This window comes from Alligator mississippiensis, chromosome 4, assembly GCF_030867095.1.
Source record: "Alligator mississippiensis isolate rAllMis1 chromosome 4, rAllMis1, whole genome shotgun sequence".
NCBI lineage: Eukaryota > Metazoa > Chordata > Crocodylia > Alligatoridae > Alligator > Alligator mississippiensis.
In genome coordinates, this window is record NC_081827.1 from 31,097,780 (window position 1) to 31,119,230 (window position 21,451).

General features: G+C 45.3%; 1 protein-coding gene across 4 annotated transcripts in view; it reads left to right on the plus strand.

Moving 5' to 3' along the window:
- The first annotated feature begins 2,594 nt into the window (after nucleotides 1–2,594).
- Nucleotides 2,595–21,451, plus strand: part of TBC1D22A (TBC1 domain family member 22A) — a 432,230-nt gene continuing 413,373 nt past the window's right edge. For 3 of the 4 annotated variants that reach the window (XM_019487417.2, XM_059725895.1, XM_059725896.1), the window contains exons 1-3: nucleotides 2,595–2,779; nucleotides 9,060–9,116; nucleotides 20,307–20,647. In XM_019487417.2, coding sequence (XP_019342962.1) covers nucleotides 2,718–2,779; nucleotides 9,060–9,116; nucleotides 20,307–20,647 — 460 coding nt within the window. In that variant the 5' untranslated portion in view covers nucleotides 2,595–2,717. The remainder of the gene's footprint in view (nucleotides 2,780–9,059; nucleotides 9,117–20,306; nucleotides 20,648–21,451) is intronic. The other variant, XM_014606499.3, reaches the window with a different exon arrangement.

Sequence of the window (21,451 nt, forward strand, 5' to 3'; positions counted from 1 at the left end):
GGGCAGAAAGGCAAGAAAGGTTTATTGACTTAACAAACACACAACTATGCGTAAATAATAATGCTACAATGACAGACAATAATTCATGTTGGCAATTTATCGGCAGTCCCCTTTGATGCCTGATGTATGACAAGTTTCTGTTCTGCAAAACTCAGCGAATTCAGGTGTCCGCGATCAGTGCTGTCTGAGGGGTACCGGGAAGAACCCTGGTATTCAGTCCTCGGGTTCCTCAAATCCACTGGTCCAGGGATCCAGGTCAGCAGCTAATTAGTAGTTTCTTTCACATAGCTGCATTTTCCTTCTGAATTATTTCCGGATGTGCCAGTCAATTTATAACCTCTGAGCTATGCTGATAACTTACAGCCATCCAGATTCTCCTATTATAATTATTCTTAGGACTGACCAATAGCAGCATAAGCCTTGCATTCTTCTGATAAGGTTAATTTTTACTATGCCACAGGGCCTACCATTACTTCTACAAGGCCTTGCAAAATTTACGAGGCCTCATTACTCTTTGACTTTAATTAGGCTCCTAACAACAACATATAGCTTAATATCTGAACAAATGACAGAAAAACACTTGGTCTAATTTTCATAGAGCTTTTAACAAGCACTTTTATCACACAGACGTAATTTCAGCTGTCAGACCCATGTGCTTGTGTACATCAGTTACAGATTACAATGTGCAGACTTTACCTCAGGAAGGCAAAGGCACATTACTATTACATTTCAAAAACCCACTGAACTACTGTATCAATTGGATTCAACATCTAATATTTATTTTAATGAATGCCCTATCATTTATCTCCTGCATGACTTTCAGCAGTCTCCTGGGACAGACATTGCATAAACCAGTTTGAGCCAAATCAGTTAAGTCTGATACTACATTCAAACAGGTTTATCTCAAACTGATTTCAGCCATTTTCAAACTGGTTTATGTGTGCTGAACATTTGTTCTTTTACAGGTTTAAACCAATTTCTGATCACTTAAATCAGTTTGTGTGTAATGTATGTCCCCAGCTCCTTCCCGGTTAATGTTAAATAAAAGTCCCCCTAGCATCCTGGGGTGCTCTCTGGGTTGGGTGGGGCTCTTTGCTCTGCAGCAGGGCTGGCCTCTCCCCTCTGCTCCCTGGCTGCAGCTCTGGCAGAGATCTGCATGCTGCTTCTCCTCCTCCTCACCGCTCCCTACTAAGCAGGAATTCCTCCCTTCCCCCCACCTTGCTTAGAGGTGTTTATGTATTAGCTAGCAGACCACATGCTGGCAGACAGGACAAAGGCAGTCCATTCTGTGGCAGACAGGACAAAAGCAGAAACAAGAAGTAACTGGTAATGTCCCTCTGTTGTTTTCCTAATGGGGTGATAAACACTGAGTTAGGGGTGATAAACACTGTGTTATCAATTCCCTGCTGAGCTGGCCAGGAGTGGGGGGAACCCCTCCTAAATCAGAGAGTCCTTATGCGGCCTGGCCATGCCCACCTCAGCTCAGCCCTGTTGAAGGGAAAGGAAGGCAGCTCTAGCACCTCCCGACTTCTAGCCTGAGCCACTGCAGGCATGTCCCTGCATGTTTGGGATGTCTGTACATTTACAAACTGATTTAGCCTGGCCAGGTTAGGCTAACCTGCACAGATTGAATCAACTCAGGCTCAAGTTTTCTGAATGTCTGTCCCTAGCCCTGGAGTGTTATAGGGTTGTCACTCCCAGCCAGAGAGGCCGAGGAGGAAACTGTAGGAGTCCCCACCCAGGGGCCAGAGCTTGGGGGAGCTGCAGTGCAGGGCAGACAAGGCTTTGCCCTTTCACTACACCTCACTGCACCGCACTGCACCCACTTTGCTTCAGCTCACCAGAAAGCGGTGTTGCTAGGTCTTAAATACGAAAATATTGTATTGGAAGCTCAAAATCATTGTATTTGCTGAAAAACTATTGTACACTGAAACAATTTGCAAATAAGTATGCAAATATGTATGGAAGTAAGTCTTTGATTTACTTTATACTGCTTGATGAAAGTCACCAGTGAGCAAGTGCGAACTGGGGCATCAAAGCTGAAGCATTTCTTTATGCCGAGGCAAGCCCCATTAGACCCAAACTCAGTTAAAACTCCCCAAGAGTGACGTGGGTGTAGGTGGTAGTTGTGTTGGTCTAAGGACACCAGCAGACAAGGCTCTTTGGGTGAATCTGATATCTTTTATTAGACCAACTTAAATGATGAAGGGTTTTTAAACCCAAAAGCTTGCTAACAATTTTTTTCCCAACTATTTAGCTTGGTCTAATAATAGATATCAGATTCAGCCAAAGAGCCTTGTCTGCCAACAGTGCCTGGACTTTGCCTACGTTACATCATTTAGCTGCCTCCAATGACGGTACATTTGGGCTTTTCCTCGCCTTGGTTGTACCCTGGCCCAGGGTCGAAGCTACCGCACAACCGCGGCCGCTAGGACCTGCTCCCAGCGGAAGGGGGGAGGGAAGGAGACGCAGCCCTGGGGTTGTTGCTCCCGCTGGGCCGACGGCGGCCCTGATTGGACGACTCGAACCCACTTGGCAGTAACGTTACTTCTGATTGGGTCAAGTGTCAGGCCGGCTTCGGACGGCCAATTGGGGCAGCGCTTGTTGCGCGGTGTCAACATGGCAGCGCTCAGCTGGCTCTAGGGGCAGGGGGCTGGAAGGAGTGAGCCCCGCGGGGCCGGCCGGGGTGAGCGGCTGGGGCATGAGCTGGCGCAGACATGGCGAGTGACGGCGGCCGCAAGCAGTTCTGGAAGCGCAGCGCGGCCAAGGTGCCGGGGAGGTGAGCGGAGCTGGCCTGGGCCCCAGCCCGTCCCGGCGCGCGGCGGCCCGCGCCCGCGGGGGGTCGGTGCCTTCCTGCCCCCCGCGCTGTGCGGGGGCTCGGGCGGCCTGGAGCTTGGTGCCCCGAGCGTCCCGGCGCGGACCCCGGCTGCGGGGCTGCGGGATTCGCCTGGGGCTTGTTCGGACAGCAGCAGTGGGGAGAGCGGCTTCTCCAGCTGCAGGAGGGCAGGAGCCGTTCCCCTCGCAGTGCTGGCACTCTCCATGGGCTGGATGTACCCGGTCTGTGTGCCCCCAGGCCCACGTATGGGACTTGGGAACTTGGCCGTGAAGGAGTAGTGGGAGTGTTAATAGGACTTCGTTCCTCCACCGCCAAATTTCCAGGCCTGCGGGAGCCTTTGGGCTGAATGACATGGTGCCACGGCCTTGCTTGCACAGCCCTGCTGTGTGCCTGAGCGTTGAGTCTTCAGCATCATGTTCGTTTGCAGATGACAGAGAAGATGGGGGAACATCGAAGGAACCCAGCTGGTTAAGCAAACGGGCAATGTGGTGGCAGCTGACCTTGAGTGTTGATGAGGGCGGAGGAATACCTGCCAGAGGGAGGAGAATAATTCACTGTCTGTACAAAGGATAGCATTGTAAAATAACTGTGTAAATGCAGGAAGTGGCTCTAGACGTTGTTTTGAATAGGTTGGTGAATCTTGCTTTTTGGTGCGCCGCAATGTGTAAGGAATTGACTGAAGAGTAACATGTAAATACAGGATATGAGATTAGCTGGAAAGTTGTGCATTATAATTCATAGAATTATAAAACCAGGAGGGCGTGCACGATCCTTTCCTGGATGTCCTGCGTGTAACAGACTCCAGTTCTCCAGCTCATGTCTAATTTCTGGATGCAAATTACTGGGGCTTGCTGATTTCAAAATGTTTAAAATGGTCTCCTGAGTGATTGCTGTAATAGAATATACTTTGTCACCATTATACTGTATGCGTTGTCTGGTCCATCCCTTTGCTGCCCATATGCCATTTTCCATGGGTGAGGGTTATTAGGGCATAGTACTCTTTTGTACCCATGTTGGGTAGAGTTGTCAGAAGCCAGTCCCAACCCTGCCTCTAGATTGGTTGCATGAGTGAGACTTGTAGGGGAATTTCCATGAGCTCTGCCTTTCCATGAACTTTATTGCTTGTTATGCCACAGAAATCACACGGTGTGTCTACACTACAGTTTCAGAAATAGAAGATCTGTCCCTAAATAAATTTAATTGCTTATTTCTGTCATCCTGGGAGCTAAAAATTCCTAGCTTGGGAAGTCCTGCTCAATTACTCTGTTAGGTTGGCTTGTAAGTTTTTCCTTTTTGAGGAATCTCTTTGTATCTTCAATAAGTCAAAGGCTTTTTTAGTCCAACCTTGATAGTCCCCCTGGCTGTTGTCTAGGCAGCCAGCCAGGCAGTGAAGGAGACAGCCAGCTAGCAGTTAAAAGGCAGAGAAAAAGGGTTGTTGATTTCATGAGTGAAATAAGTGGAACACAAATGCTGCCAACCATGATCTTTTCTTTGAAAAGTGAAGAAACTTAATAGAAAAATACTTCTACTGGGTACACATTTTCTTATAAATTAGAATGAAGTCTGTATTGCCTAAAACCTTAACTTGCTATAAAAATAAGTAGTTGTCTTGAAGTGCTCTCCAAACAGTAATACCATGGAACAGTGAGTGGGACAGATAGATTTCCTCCCCTTAGCTGATAAAGTAGCAGTTCTTCTCAGGGCATGGACAGTCTGGCCCCTTGGTATTACAGTTTTTGTCTGCTGAACAACTGGTCTTCACAGCCTGTGGGAACTAGTGATGTCGGAGAAATTCTTCAAATTGAGTTGCTGATATTTGTTAGTTTCTACAGCCTCTTATACAGTTGTTTGACCTTTTCTCATGGTCCTTCCTGTTGGCTCTTCATATCACACTGTCACATTCAAAGTGAGAGAGCTTCTCTTGCCTCTGAGTGTTTTATTTTGATGTCATAAACTGAGACTTCATTGTCTTAAGGGATGTGCAGTTGTTTTGAGGGACTTGTTGGAGGTGCAGCGACTGATGTTGCTTGTTTTTGACTTGCCTAGTGGCTTTAAACATTAGTCTGGACGCTGCTGGAGGGTGTAAAGATGATTGCACATATGATGGTTCATCCATCTGACTGCGTGTGCAGGACTAGAGTTGCCCTGATATAGACAACCTTGAGGCAAAAGCCTGGAGGTAACTGCCTGGGGACAGGCTTGTGCAATGAACAGTTGTCCCTGGAAGAAATGACCCTGGAATGGAGCTGAGGATAAAGTTTCCCAGGTTTAAGGAGTTGTCATGTGCTGCAATTCTTGGGTCTCCTAGGCTGTGACAGCAGGCTGGTGCACTTTGCCCAAGCTGGAGTTTGTTTTACGTTGCTTTTTAAACTTGGCTATCCTGGATCATTTTGTAACTGTACAGACATGTGGGCACATGGTTGCAGTGGCTCAGGCTAGAAGCTTGTGGGCACTAGAACAGCTCTCCCATCCTTTGGACGGTGCTGAGCTGAGGAGGGTATGGCCAGACCCTGGCAGGATGCTCTAATTAGGGAGCGGTCTCCCTCCATGACCAGCCCAGCAGGGAATTAATAACACAGTGTTTATTAGTCTGAAGGGGGCAATTGCACAAATTAATGATGATACTTTGGAGCAGGTGTGGGCAAAATGGTGGATCTGGCTCATTGTTTGACTCCATTTCCCAGCAGCCCCTGCCTACACTGCTGCAGCCCGCTTGCAACAGCAGTGGGGTCATGACAGCTTGGGACCAGGGTTTCCATGGAGATCATCCCTAGCAGCACTGGCAGGGCATGTGGCTGTGCGGGGAGCTGCTCCGGAGCCAGGGCTGGGATCTTGCGGTGGTGACAGCCTGGTCTGGAGTTGGGGCACAGCCGTGATCCGCTGCCTGCACACCCCTGCCCGGGGCATGCGGGCAGCCAGTGAATCGCAGTTTTGCTCTGGCTCCAGACCACGCTGTCGCTGCTGCAAGATCCCAGCCCTGACCCTGGAGCAGCTCCCCACTCAGCCGAGCTGTGTACCCTGCCAGCGCCGCTGGGGACAGTCTCGATGGAAATCCTGGCCCCGGTGCTGTCACAGCCCTGCTGCTGCAGGGGTCTCCACGGAAACTAGTAACAGTGACGTGGGCAGAAGTTGCTGGGAAATAGTTTACTACAGGCCTCACCAGGCCTGTGACCTGGACTTTTCCTGCCCCTGTTTTGGAGTGGTGGAATGGGGCACTTATTCTTAGTAAGCAGAAAGTACTTGAGGGTGTTTCTTACTACCGACACTGCCTTGCCTTCCCAGGAATGACGACTGCTCAGTTGGGACCTTAGGCATCCCATGAATGAAGGTTTTGGAAGTATTTTCTCTTTCCAACCACTAAACCCAAGCAACACTGAAGTATTTGCTTCACCTGGTTTTGATTAGGTGGTGGTCTTTTATGTAGGTGTGTATAGTTTGTATATAGAAAAGCAGACAGGTGAAAAGCATCGTTGTTGAAAGCAGGGTGTGAGACATTACCAGATGATGTCATTTTAGATATTGAGGAAGAGGAGGGAGAGGGTAGGTCTTCTGGGGTGCCTGCAGCTTTTGGGTAAGAATGACACATGCTTTATTTTCATTTGCTCTGTTTTGCTGGAGAGAAATAATTGTAGCTATTTTTGTACTTCAGTCTACTTCAGCTGTGGTGTGTAAGACGCTGAGTAACAGGAAGACCTTATACTATGTCAGATTTCATTAAGTCATTAAACATCAGTTGTAAGCTATGAACTTTGCCATGAGACCTGTACTTTTTTTTAAACGAGTATATTGCTATTTCTGTACCCAGTAGGGAACATGTAGTGGTATATCTATGGCATGAGCTTACTAATAGGAATGTTTGTATAAGTATGTCCATTATAGACCACATCTCTTCTCTCTTTCCCCTACTCTCCCTGAAGTCTTATTCTAGCAAGTGTTTCTGTAGCTGAAAGTTTCATAGATTCATAGAGTCGGAAGGGATCTCTGTGGGCCATCTAGTCCGACCCCCCTGCTCCTGGCAGGCAAGAAAAGAGTCACCAACCCTGGGGTCATGTGATCCCAGCCAGGTGCCTGTCCAGTCTCCTCTTGAAGACCCCCAAGGATGGGGTGAGCGCCACCTCCCTTGGGAGCCCATTGCAGATTCTGGCAACCCTGACCATGAAGAACTTTTTCCCAATGTCCAGCCTAAACCTTCTTTCTAGAAAGTTATGGCCATTGTTCCTTGTCATTCCAGGGAGTGCCCTGGTGAAAAGATAGTCGCCTACTTCTTGTTGCTCTCCCCTTGTGAAATTGTACGCTGCGACAAGGTCCCCTCTCAGCCTTCCCTTGGAGAGACTGAAGAGGCTATGGTCCCTTAGCCTTTCCTTGTAGGGCCTTCCCTGCAGGCCTCTAACCAGGCGAGTGGCTCTTCTTTGGACCCTCTCCAGGTTGTCCGCATCCTGCTTGAACTGCAGCATCCAGAACTGGACACAGTACTCCAGCTGTGATCTGACCAGTGCTGCATAGAGGGGGAGAATCACTTCCCTGGACCTGTTTGTGAAGTACCTTTGGATGCATGACAAGATGCGATTGGCTCTGCCAACTGCTTCATCACACTGGCAACTCATGTTCATCCTGGAGTCAACAGCGACTCCAAGATCTTTTCTGCCTCAGTGGAGCTGAGAAGGTTGCCCCCCAGCCTGTAGCTATGATGGCAATTCTTCCTCCCTAGATACAGCACCTTGCACTTGTCCTTATTGAATTGCATCCTGTTGTTCCCTGCCCACTTCCCCAGCCTGTCTAGGTCGGCCTGGATCTGGTTCCTCCTCTCCAGGGTGTTAGCTGTACCCCATAATTTTGTGTCCGCGAATTTGGACAGGGTGCTTCCCACCCCCTCATCCGGATCACTGATGAAGATGTTGAACAGCACCGGCCCCAGAACTGAGCCCTGAGGGACTCCAGTGCCCACATCTTTCCGGGTTGACACTGACCCGTCCACCACCACTCTGTGTGAAACCCTTGAACCAATTTGCTACCCAGTCTACTGTGTAGTCATCCAAGGCAAATCCCCTCAGTTTATTTATAAGGATGGTATGGGACACCTTGTCAAAGGCCTTCTTGAAGTTGGAAGCAAACTTTTATTTTGAGAAGGATAGTTATTAATATTTCACCTACATGGTAATGTGTGTGGTTTTTTTTTTTTCTTTCTGTTTTACTTATAAGCCTGTTATTTCAACGTGTTGTTGCTTGCATACTGTCATTGTTCTTATTCCCTAATATGACATGTTATGTATACTGCGTCTTTTGTCTCTGACTGACTGACCTCATCTGCTATGACTGCTGAGGCTTTGTTGGAATGATATTGTAGCTATGATGCTCCAGGAAACATGTGGGAGGCAAAGATGTTTATTAGGGCTGATATCTTTTTATTGGATCAACGGAAGGTTTGGGAGAGATTTTAGATGAGCTTTCCAGCATAAAGTGTTCCTCAGGTCACTAAGTCCAATATGATAGCACCCTTGGCTACAGGAAAATAAGGTTAATTTTTTTTAACAGGCATCTTTTTGGAGTGTCTTCATCTCCTTCCCCACCTCTGCCCTCAAGAAGTGGTGAATCAGAAAAAAGAAGGACCTTTTTATTTATTAATGTCTACACACGCACTCTAATGTGCATTAGCCTATTTTAATGAGCATTAGAATATCGCTAAACAACCCTTGCTATTTAGTTAATGTGTATTAAAATAGGCTAATGCGCATTAACTAAAGAGCACAGTTTTAAGTGATGCTTAATATGCATTAAGGCAGGCTAATGTGCATTTTCCTAGTACCTCAGAATAGAGTACTAGATTTTAATGCACATTAACTAAGTGCGTTAATGCACGGGGAGACACCTGACTGTGTGCGCACACATTTTTTCCTTTAAAAAGTGTGCTTAGTATGCTAATACAAGATTCCTATCTAAACAGCTTTTATTTCCATGACATTACCTTGTTGTAGTATGTTACAGCTTTTGCTAATTGTTTAAGTTGGGTGTACATCTGTTAACAGCTTTCATTTGAAACCAAGAGTTCTAGTTTTTTGTACATCTGGTAACAGCTTTCTTATATGTGCCTCCTTGAAATGTAAGCAGTTAAAATATTTTTTGACTTCCCTTTACTACTGAGCAGCTTCTCAAGAATAACTTGTATTTGTATATTTTTAGAAATGTATCAGATTTGTGATGACTTTTCTTCTCTTTTTCTTTTTAGCATCCAACATGTGTATGGAGCTCAGCATCCACCTTTTGATCCACTATTGCATGGAACGTAAGTTAATGTAACATTAAAATGTCCTAAACAACTTGTGGGAGGCAAGGTTCTTTGGGTAGATATCATATCTTTTATTAGACAAACTGCGCAGTTGGAAAAAAGTTCTTCGCAGGCTTTCAGGTGCAGTCACCTGCTAAACAACTTGTATCTTCTTTAGCCTCTCTCTACTTGATTCTTCTGATTCTTCTTCCTAGTTAATTTCAAATATTACTATTATTAATCATCTTCCCTTTCCACCTCTGACATCATGCTCTTCCCTTCTTCATTTCAGCTTCTATGCTTATGTTGACTTGGTCAGTTGCATCAAATGTGCTCAACTGATCTTTTATGATTTGCCTGACTCTGCATTGCACTAATCCACTGGTGCTCAACTCTTGAGCTAGTCTGTGGGCGGGATTCCATGTGTGGGGTCAGTGCACAGGTCAGTCCTGGGGTGCGATTTGAGCATGGAGAAACACCATGTGCTGACTTGACCCAGTGTGCTAGTGGGTGGTGCTGTGTTATCCCACAGGTCTGGAAATTTGGCAGTGGGGGAACACACTGGCCCAAGCTGTGGCAATTAATGCTGCCATCACCTCCACTGCCAGCACTCCCCCACTGCCAAATTTCTAGATTCATGAGAAACCCTGTGGGCTGGGTGACATGGCTCCATGGGTCAGATCTGGCCAGTGGGCTATAGCTTCAGCACTAGTAAGCTAATCTGTTTGCAGAGTGCCCTGTAAATGTACATTTGCATATTAAATGATTTTTTTTATTAATTGCAGTTGGAAAAAAAATCTGGTTTTAAGCAAGCTTAACTTAACCCCATTGTAATCAAGCCAACCCCTATGGGTCAGCAAAACCTTCCATATTTGATTCGTAGAGATTTGTGGTTGGTTTAAAATCCTGAGACTTTTTAACCTCCTTGTTGGATGCTCATGTGTAGTGCCACTGTCACAGGCAAGATATCAGATAAAATAATTGAAGTGATTTGTAAATCTTGTGCAATTTAAGTTTAAAAAAAATTAAATATTGACTGCAGTATTTAGTGACGTATGCTTTGTTTTGCTTGGTTTGTGACAGTTGTACAAATGTTTTCATATTTGTACCAACTTTAGGCTTGACTTACCTGAAATGGAATAGATTTCAACTTGTTCTTTTGGTCATTTAAAGTAGAAGTATTTCAGGATTCCGCATATGCTTTAAGTCTTTCAACTATAAACAAAAAAAAATATTTTGTTTAAACTTTTTAGTATTAGGGTACAGAAAAGTATACCGAGAGAAGGATTTTAAGTACTTTGATAAAGGAGATATATACTATACAAAGGTTATTTTTATTTCCTTTTCCTACAGCATTCTTTCAAAGCTCTAGGCTTCCACACTATCTAAAAACACACAGTGTTTAATACAAACTTAATATAAATAATTCTAGCAGCAGAAATTGAGCTTTTTGTTTGTAAGGCAGGAAACTATTTTTTATTTTATTTCAAAGATGTATCTTACATAAATCCATAGTTGAGTAAAGGGTCTGGTGACCAGCATGCATTTTTTTCACTTTTTACTCCGTTCTTCTGCTTAGATCTGGAAAATAACCCAGAGGACATCAATAGGTTCTCTTTTTTTTTGTGCTACAGCTAATGCTTAAGATGTTCACAGCAACTTTATGTTCATGCATGTAAAGCACTATATGTGCTATTATGTACAAAGGAACTTTGGAAAACAATTTTTTTCTTGCCTTGTTGTGGTGGTGACTCTTAAATTATTCTGCAAAGTGTGAACTAACTTGATTAAAGAGCTGGAGAGTAAGGGTAGCTCCCTGCAACTGTGCGCGCCTCTGGGGGTTGCGTAGGGGGCATGTGCTTCTCTTCTTGCCCCCCCCAGTTTGTGTGTGGTGCTATAGCGGGCTTCCCACTGAGGGCTTGGGGCCAGGGGCTGCACTAGCCTTTTCTGGGGGTGGTGGAGGAGAGTGTGGTTCTGGGCCAGGGCTGAGCTCATAGCAGGCAGGGAAGGGCTGGGATGGGGCAGACTCAGCTGTACAGGGTGGGAAGCGGTGGCAGTGGTGCTGGGAAAGGTGGCTATGGGAGGGCTACAGGGAATTGTTGGGGGGGGGCTATAGCCCCCCCCAACCTCCCTCTAGCTTTGCCCCTGCTCAGGGCACTGTGCTCTGCTGCCTTTCCCTTGAGAGCCCTGGTGCACCAAGCAGGGCGGTTCTTGGGTAGGGTGGGGGGAGCTTGGGGGGCTATAGCCATTCCAAAACTTCCTGTAACCCCCCCTGTAGCCACCCCTCCTGGAGGTGCCGTTGCCTGCCCTATGCAGCTGAGCCTGCCTCATCCCTACCCTGCCCCTGAGCCCGGTCGAGCCCCACCCCCTGGCCGGAAGAGGCTGGCACAGGCTCTGACCCTGAGCCCACAGCAGGCAGTCTGCCCTCGCCCTGTGCACAAGTCCAGGGAGGGGAGGGCACATGCCTCCCCCAGGGGTTTACGCAGCTCTGTCCCAGCCCTGGGGTCCTATTCATTGACTTGGCTGGGCAGCCCCTGCCCTGCTCCCTCCCCCACTGTTGGGGCCTACCCCACCTCCCCTCCCCCAGCAGACTTATCAGCAAGATGCTGCTTTCCAATCTGCTGGGCTGCTTTCTGTAAATTGGCTATTGGATCGGAAGGGGCCAATATGGCTGGTTTAATAATCCATTATCAGTATTGGCCAAGAAAATCTTTATAGGTGCACCCCTACATTACTGAGCACATGCTGCTTTAGACTGTTTATTTCATAAAGCTTCCTTGTATATGGCTATAAGATGAGGGTCTTTCCCCCCATATTAATTGAGGGGCGGGGCTCATCTTGCATTTGAGTAAATACAGTAATAGAATAATTCTTTTGCTGCCAAGAACTTGGGAAGATGACAAGTCAGATTTTTTTTTTTAACTCTTTGGATTCCTATTTGAAAGTTTGGGTTTCTTTTGAATCAGGTTTGTACACCTAATGGTGCTAAGTCAGTGTGGTACACCACGGCACCCTGGAAAGGATCTCAAGGCACCACAGGGTACCATGGCACCATCACAAATATAAGGTGATGTATACGGTGTCAAAATAATGAATTGCCCACTAAGCAAGGTTTTTCTAAACCTACGCTAACATGAGCCATTCAATCTCTAGCCCCCCTGAGTAAATAGACAAATTTTGCAATGGAACTTGAATGTAATAGACTTCTTGGCCAAAGTATAGAGTGGGTTCCAGTTATGAGACTGGAGAACGTCACATTGCCAGCTCATCTCTCAAACTAGGGAGTTCCGGTTCTGTGTCTCTGGTCACATCTGTAGCCCAGGGAAAGTTGTAGTCTCTCAAGCAGACAAAGTCCAAACTTTTAAAGCTTAGAAGCTCAAAAGTGTTGCTTTTTAAAAAAAATGTATCTTGAAATTAGAGATATGCCGATATATCAATTGCATATCGGATCGGCACCAATAAAAGGAAATTAACATTATTGGCTATGGGCCTTTTTTGGCTGGTTTAGCTGATAATGTTCACTGATAAGTATGATACGCCTTCTGGTTGGGGCCTCTGGATGCTGTGTGCATCTGTGCAGCCATGTGCATGCATGTGACTAGGAATGCAGCTGGGCAGCATGGAAAGCAGTGCCCTGCAGGTAAGTCTGTGAAAGGGAGGGGTGTTGGGGGCAGTTGAGGCCCCCACAGTGAAGGAGGGAGTGAGGCTGGGGTGGGGTCACTACCCAGCCAGGGCAGTGATTGGGACCTATGGTTGGAGCAGGGAGCAGAACGGAGCCATGGGTGGCTCGTCCAGGGGGCATAGGGAGGTGGCTCCCCACTGCTGTGTGCACCCCCCTGCGGGAGGCATTGGGGGGCATGTGCCCACCAGATTTGTGGGCAGGGCAGATGTGGGATGCTTCGCTGTGGGCTCAGGGCTCTCCACTCTGCTGCCTTTCCCTCAGGAGCCCTGCACCAGCCATGCACCCCCTGCCTGCCTGGCAGCAGTTGGGGTGGTGAGTTCTGCCCCCTCCCACCCCCCTCTGCTGCTGGGCAAATGGGGTGTGGAACCCCTGGGGGCAAAGGCAGCAGGGTGGAGAGCCCCAAGCCTGCAGTGGGCATCCCACATTTGCCCTTGCCCCCAGTCAGCTCTGCTCTGGTTAAAAGAGCTCATCCAATGAACTTTAGTTCAAGTGCCCCCATCACCATTTTTAGGCACCGGGATGCTTATTGCCTGGACAAGCCACCCATGGCTCTGTCCTGCTCCTTGCCCTGGCCCCAGGTCCCATTTGCTGCTCCTGCGACACACCCTTCCTCACCATGGGGGCCTCAATCTGCCCCCCATGCCCTTTTCCTTCCCCACGTCCCTTCCCCTCCACAGACTTACCTGCAGGGAGCTGCTCTCCATGCTGCCCAGCTGCATTCCTGTAAATTGATTATCAGATTGGTATTGGCCAATATGGCTGGTTAATCATTGGCTATTAGTTTTAGCCAAGAAAATCTTTAATGTTGCACCCCTACTTGAAACACGTATCCAGTTATGGAAGTATTTGTTTCATATGCTCCTGATAATCTTTTGCAATCTTGTAATCTCTTTGCCAGACAAATAGGAAAGAAAAGTTCTTAGTATTACTTGGTACAAATACTCGGTACTTGCTATTTATAATAATAATCCCTGAACCAGGTAGGCTACTCTGCTTTACCTTCTAATAATAATTAAGTGTAACAAATATGTGGATATCTTCTCCTATAATATGTGTAATATAAACCCAGTTTACTTTTTTAAGCCCAGTAATAGCCTTCAGATGGGTAACTTGCATTCATGCTTGATTCCATCACGCATCTGTTCAAGTGAGAGAGCAGATGTTACCTCTGTACTGATAAAGCATTGCAGCATAATGCCTTCTGACTTTTAGGTGCTCCATATACATGTTACAGGAAGAGAGAGAGAGAGAAGGTGAACTTCACATGATGCTGCCTTTTAGAGAGAAGAAACAACTGTCTTATCAGAACATTATCTATACACTTTATGGAATGCTGAGTAAGAGTTATAATCAGCATTAAGTGTTATCTTCCTGAGCAGAGTCTGTAAGCAGTGAAGTCAGTGACCTATCTTCCAAAATGAAGTGGTTTGGCAGTTTCTACCACTGTTTGTTTTAGGACTTTCCTCATAACCTTTCCCTTCCAAGAACTGAATGCAGCCTTGTGAAAGATTATGTAATGAAGTATGTCCTATGCCTCTCATACTTTTGGGATAGTTAGTGACTTAATATCAACTAAAAGCCTTAATGTTATGGAGAAGAAGTAGGAAGTCCTCCAAGTTCCTACTCAACTTCAGAAGTAGATGGCTTGGTTCTTATATACTTGCTATTTTTAATAGCAAAATTACCAAAATTCATCAAATTGAGAGAAACTCAAGTCAGCTGTCAAGTGAAGGTCACTACGCTTAATCAAGCTGACTTACGTGATTCAGATCACTGAAGCTAGAAACTTCACACTTGCTTCTTTTTTGTAATTACTTAGACATAATTAATTACTAAGTGGTGCAAAAGGACAATTTAAAGTTATCAGTTTTCATATGATCTTTATCTACATGCATCTGTTAAGGAAGCCTCATTTCAGTGGAGCTTCTAAATGTCAGAGACTTATAATGCAAGGGTTTGGGTTATAGCCGTGTTGGTCTAAGGACATAGGCAGACCAGGTTCCTTGGGTGAATTTGATATCTTTTATTAGACCAACCCAAATAGTTGGAGAATAGTTATTAAGCAAGCTTTCGGGTTCAAAAACCCTTTGTCAGGCTAAGGAAGTTTCAGCAGTTGGTGTGTGCTCTTCCTGGATGGAATGAAAAGTAAAGAAGCCAGGGGCTGGGCTGGGGAGTCAGTTGCCAGGCAGATTGTAATGTATCAAAAATCCAATGTCTGGCTTATAATGTTGCTCTAGTTTAAGAAGTTTAAAAGTTCCTTTAGGCAAATATCTGTCCTTTTTACCAGAGACAGACTGAAAACTGAAGCCAGGTATAAATAGGTACTTAATATAACATTGAGGCTGAGAAATAACATGTTGAGCCATCAAAGCAAAAAAGTGACTATAAACATGGGAACAGACACTTTATTCTATTTTTCTTTTTTGTCCCTAGAAGTCTAGTTCCTATAATTGTGTGTGAGACAGTGCTGGGGTGGTGGAGGAGGAAGGTGAAGCCCCTTGTTATCAGTTCAGTTTTGAAACCTAATGTAAGCAAAAGTGTATTGTTGTTTTAGGACAGGTTGTGTTGGGAAGAGGAAAGAAGCTAGGTGGGGAAAAAAAAACTAGCACAGAGGGGAGCTAATAGGGGAGAGGTCCTCAGCAACAGCGCATTTTTTTTACCTCTGCAACTTGTTCATTTAGGCTGCTTGCAGACATTAAAAAAAAAAAACCAACCAAAAAACCCAAGAAAAGAACCCCTGCTTTACTGGAAGAAGCAGTACATTAGTTTGACCCTGCCCTGCAGTGTCTGTATAGATTGGGTGCTTCAGCGGGGCTTTTTGGCACATTTAGCTAAAGCTGGTTCAGTCAGGTTTTAGATAAGTGCCAAAAAAGCCCCACTAAAGTGCACAATCTATACAGGAGTCAGGTGAGCTGACTCCCTAATGCACTGCCTCTTCTGGACATGTGCTGGGCTCGGCACGGGCGTGTGCTGAGTTTAATGTAAAGAACTGTTTTTTTTGTTTGTTTGTTTGTTTTTTCTAACATCTGCAAGCAGCCTTAAGGTATCAGAAGTGTTGCATTAGAAAATCCTTGGTAGACAAGCCTTATAAAAGCTGCTGAGCCAAAAGCTGCTGAAGATTCAATGACAGGTGGGAAAGATCTAAAACTGGATTCGTTCTACCCTGCCGCTGGTTGGCCCATACAGAAGTGGCAGCTATTGCACCACAGTGTCTCTCTACTTCTATTCTGGTGAAGAAAATCATCTTCTTTGCTTGAGACCTGTTTCGGTTTTGGAAGGTTAACTTTTTTGGGGAAAATGTTGGTGTGGTGTATGAATAAGTACGGTAATTATCAATCGTATTTCCAAATTAAACAAGGATGTTCTCCTTAAGCCATTGTACTGATAGAAAAGTGAGGTGTTGCAAATGGGAAGATTGAATAATGCAAGAAGGAAATGGTCTTTTCCACAATAAGAGCAATGCACAAAGCTGCTAGCAAAGTTAACTGACTTTTTTGGGGTTTTTTTGTTTTCAAGGTTTTTTTTTTATTTGGTTTTTTTTTTTCCTTTTGTATCAGTACAGAAGATCTCGGGGCACGATACTCTCGATTCACACCTTTTTTTATTTTTTTTAGAATGTTGAACTTGCATGAAGAACATGGCTACCGAAATCTATGTTTTTCTGTTGTAAAGTAAGAGTCCCTTTTCCAAGGGAATCGAGAGAACCTGTGCGCAAATGGGGAGAGAGATATTGCAGGATTGAAGACTGTTTTTTTTTATTCTTGTAACCTGCAAATTGTTTCTGAAGTTGATTCTGCTACTGTCTTCTCTTTTTGTCTTCCAGCCCCATTTTGTTACTAGGGTTTTTCACATGAAAATTGGATCCATTGCTTAATTGATATGCCCTGTGGCTGGTCTCTAGCTGATGGAGAAGCTGTGTCCTTTGAAGTAGAAGCTTCAGCAAACAGCTGAGTGCCTTGTCTTTAATTCAGCAACCCATTGCAAATCAAGTGGGCTATGAACCACCTGGATATGGATCATTCAGGTCCTAGTGTGTTCAGAACCAAAAATAACAGATGGGGAAGTAGAAGGAAATAGCAGGACACTGTTGATTAGTATGATAGATGCTGGTCTCAGCACACTACCTGCTTAACCGTGGTCAACATTTGTTGTAAGCAGTATGGTAAAGAGATTTGGAGGGTGATAATAAAGTAGCTTTGTGGGGGGAGTTTTTCCCAAACATGAAGAGAGGCATGGGAGAAAACACAGATATGCTTGTTTGAAAATTTAGCAAGTGGGAGATTGAGGATGGCATCATGGGCCAATCAGGTAGGAATCAGAATTTCAGTAGTGAATGAGGGATGACAGGTAGGATGAGAACAGGTTGTGAAGAGCATTGAAAATGTCTTGTGCTAGTCTGGTTTTATCATCTCTTGTCAAGTATAATTTGACACCTGAACAGCAAGATACTTTTGAAGAAGGTAAGATATATAAAGCAGCACTGGCAAATGTTCAAAATAAAATTTCTGTTGTAAAGTACCACTAATAAACTAACAGCTTTCAGTCCTTTTGTAGCTGTGCATATAGCCTGTTGCATTTGATCTCTTCCTTTTCTTGCTTCTCCCCCTAGCCTTGGTAAGGAATCTGGTTCAATAACTAGGTAGCACAAAGTTCCTTTTCTTATAAGCTTGGGTTTTTGTTGTTTTTTGGTAACATGCTCAATTCTACAGTTCCTGTTATAGGAGAATTGCTGCTAAGGTGGTGACACCTGTTATGTGGGGATGTGAATTAACAGCAGAATTCTCAGGTTGGCTAATGACTGATTAAAGGGTAATGTTGAAAGGGGAAGTAGTGGGTTAGAAGGATGCTTTTCAGGGATGAGACACAGGACTAATCTTTTTTAGTATTTTTGCTAATAACATTGATGCAAAGTAATAATGTGCAAATTAAACTTGCTGGTGACACAAAGTTAGGAGTCCTTAATACAGAGAAAGGCTGAAACATCTTGCAGGAAGAATTTGACTTCTGGGAGTGCAGTAGTAGAAATGGCATGACAATTACTAGTATGAGTATCGGGTCATACTTACGGAGACAAGACGCACAATTTTGGCTATAAACTTGGGAGGTCCTCAGTTGGAAATTACAGCAGGAGAAAAACCTGGGTGGGTTAGTTGACTGGTGTTGGTATAGTCGTTCCATATAAAGTGGCTGGGCAAAAAGGCAAATGTTCTTCTCATATGTACTGGGCTGAGGTAATGTCGGTGCAGATCTGAGACGGCATGTCTCTGTGCAAGGCCCTGATGAGACCTCATTGGTTGCCCTCTTTCAAGGAAGATGCATTACAATTGGAACAGGTGCATAGGAAGAATACTAAGGGTCTTGTTATAGGTTACCTTTGCAGTGTCATAAAGACATTTAAAATGGGAGCATTTACCCATTAAAGCAGGGGTGGGCTATTTGGGACTGTGGGCCACATGGGGAGTTTTGGGGAGCTGTTGCAGGCTGGGTCAGCACTCCTTCCTTCCCTCCCTCCCCACAACAGCTCACCAAACCTCCCTATGTGGGGTGATGCTGAGGGGATGGGGGGAGCTGGCATGGACAGCAGCTTTAGCAGGTTCAGCCTCCAGCCTGCCCTACCCTGAGGAGGGCCTTGGTCAGATGACCCAGTCCTTGGTGGGAACCTGCCGGCTGCATCTACAACTGATGCTGGTACCCACCTGGCACCACTTCTGGTGCGTTGGCCTGAAGTTGGTGTAAACTGCGGGGATGTCCTGTAGGTATGTGACGGTTGAGGGGGAGAAGGGGAAGACAGAGGTGGCCCTGCCCAGCATGAGTGGCAGTGGCCAGTGCTGGGTGCTGGGCAAAAGCAGGACCTGATGGCAGGAGTGCTTACTGCTACCATGGCTCTTCTGGCTTGCAGCCACCCAGAGCCCATGCTGGGGCTGCCCTGTAGCTCCTTCCTGCTGCTACTGCCATGCTGTGGGCCTGGAGTGGCTTGGAGGTGGCTCAGGGCAGCGGCGTTGGGGAGGAGCCACAGGGTAACCCTGGCACGGGCTCCGGGCAGCAGCAGCCAGAAGGGCTCCAGCAGCGGCAAGCCAGTCTGCTGCCAGGTGAGTGCTAACTCAACTCTTGCCCTGGTGTGACATGCAGTGAGCCTGCTGGGTCTCGCCATTGTCCCGGTGTTAGTACTAACCCAGCCTCCTTCTCTCTGCCCTCCCCCACCATTTTCTCTTTTCACTCCTTTTTCTTTATTTCTCTTCCCTGTCCCTTCACTTTGAAATTTTCTTTTGTCCCCCAAGACTTTTCCAGCCCTAACCACTCTGGCTGTCACCTTTTGGCTGCAGAGGGAGGAAGTCACATGGTGGTTTCTCTGCCTCTGAGCTACATGACACCTGCAGAGGAGGGATAGTCTGCACCCCGCTTCCCAGGCCCCCTAGTGGCAGGCCACAGTTATTTCATGTCAGACTTGCACTAAGTCTTAACCTATGAGTAGGGACCTGCTGAAATTGAGGAGGCAGGCAGCCGATTTCATGGGCTGATCATGAGGCTGGCACCGTTTTTGCAGGATTATTGTGGTGGCGCCCTGGTGGCCCTGCTTCTTGCCACTGGTTGGCTAAAACGGTTGTCCTTCACACGGCCCCTGCCCCTTGCTGCTTGTTGGAGGAGGGGGGCAGGGCTGCATGATGGCCAGCCCTTTTAGCCAGTCAGTGGCAAGAGGTTAGGGGCTGCTGCCGTCTTGGCTGCTCCCCTTCATACTGATTGATCCATCTTCCCCTCTTGCTGGCTGAAGGGCTGGGCTGCAGTGGCTTTAGTACAGTTGACTCCCACTGAGGAGCCAGCATTTTATTAAAACATTTTATTTTTAGTAATTTTTTTGCTCATTTTACAGACAATGTCTGACTTCACAGTTTCTACAAAATTGCAAATTGAGTAGATCCCTAACTATGACTGCTCTGAAACTGTTCCAACTTTATGATAACGTAACATTCCACAAATTTTAAAGTGTTTTAAAGATAATCTGTAGCAGCAGCCTAAGGTGATCAAGAGAATGGAGAAACCTAGCTTATGAGTGAAAAATGGAAAGCTTGGCTTGTTTGAGGTAGCAAAACAAAAGCTGAGAGAGGATACGATTGCTTTCTACGAATATAAAGGGGAAACATGCCAAAGAGGGAAAACAGTGATCTAAGTTAAACTGTCTTTTACTAAATGTTGGCAGAAAAATAAATGGGTGTTTATGGCTATACAAATTAAGGGGGCTCTTCATGTATCCTGCATAACTTATAATGTAATCCAGAAGTGGGAAACACAGTCTCTCTGTATCAACCAGGTTTTGACTTTTATTCCTTGCTGTCCTGTAAGACTTAATGTTAATTCTTTTAAATTAACCAAAGTCAGTCTTCTGACTCAAAAAAATTTTGGAGGAGAGATTTTCAGATTTATGAGGAGTAGATAGAGGCCCTCCCCTCCCGTTTATTCCAAGTTTCTTCTTTAATACTCTGTATGCAGGTAAACAAATAGCATTAAAATGTGTGTGTGTTTTTTAACAGCTTGATAAAACCAGGATCCAAGGCACCAACAACTCCAGTGAAACTGAAGAAAGTCAGTACCTTCCAAGAATTTGAAAGTAATACAAGCGATGCTTGGGATGTTGGGGATGATGATGATGAACTTTTAGCAATGGCAGCTGAAAATTTAAATACTGATGTGGTCATGGAAACAGCTCACAAAGTAATTCAGAATCACAGCAAGTTACAAGAGCAGCATAAACTTCAGGAGGAACAGATACAGGAAGAAAAATCAGTGCAAACTTCCGGACTTTCTTCAGCTGCCCATGGTGACAACAGGCTTGTCAAGTCAGTCAGTGAAAGTCATGCATCGTGCTCTGCAGGTATGTTAAGATATGAGAAGGATGCTGGCTGTAGGATGTAATGAGCCATCTGTAACCTTCCCTTTTGAGATTAAAAAGATTAATGTGATATTAATTTTAATATTTAGTACTGTAATAAAATGATGATGATGAATGCTGATTTCGTTATAGTGGCATGTTGCATGTCAAAAGCAAGGGAGAGGAAGGATAATAGAAGATTTCTTGTTTCAGCTTTTTAAACCGCATAATTGCTCTTTAAGGGGGAAATGGGGAACCTTTATTGTAGTAACCGAACCAAGTTTAAATGGGATCTGGTTTTAAAATGCTTGTTCTACTTTTGGTCATATTTTTCCTTAAAATGCAGATATAACATGTTTTAAAACTCCTGTACCTGTAGAAGGCCTTGGGTATCATCAAGAAGAAGGTAAAAGCCTGGTTTCCTCTGCCTCCTGTTTCCAATAATCCTCCCTTTTTCTAGCACTGCACTTTTGGTTAGGAGTTCAAAGCACATACATACTTTTAAAGTCTTTTAGTTATCTTTCTTGAAAAAAGTGCATAACTATTTCGTTTTTCACAAAGGTGTTCTGAGAGAAAAGTTGATATAGCTTTAGTAAAGCTTAGATACTGTATTTGAGAGAGGCTTGTAAACAGTAAAAATAAGCTGACACTTTTGTTTCCAGTGTTTTGGTTTTTACTTTCTGTTGATCATAATATTTAAAAACCTCCCTGATTTAACTAGAGAAAATGAAGGTGGTGGTTGGTGTTAGGGAGAGGGGGGATATTTGTATGGTGAGGCAGTGCAGTCTTCTTTCCTTGAGTCTCTAT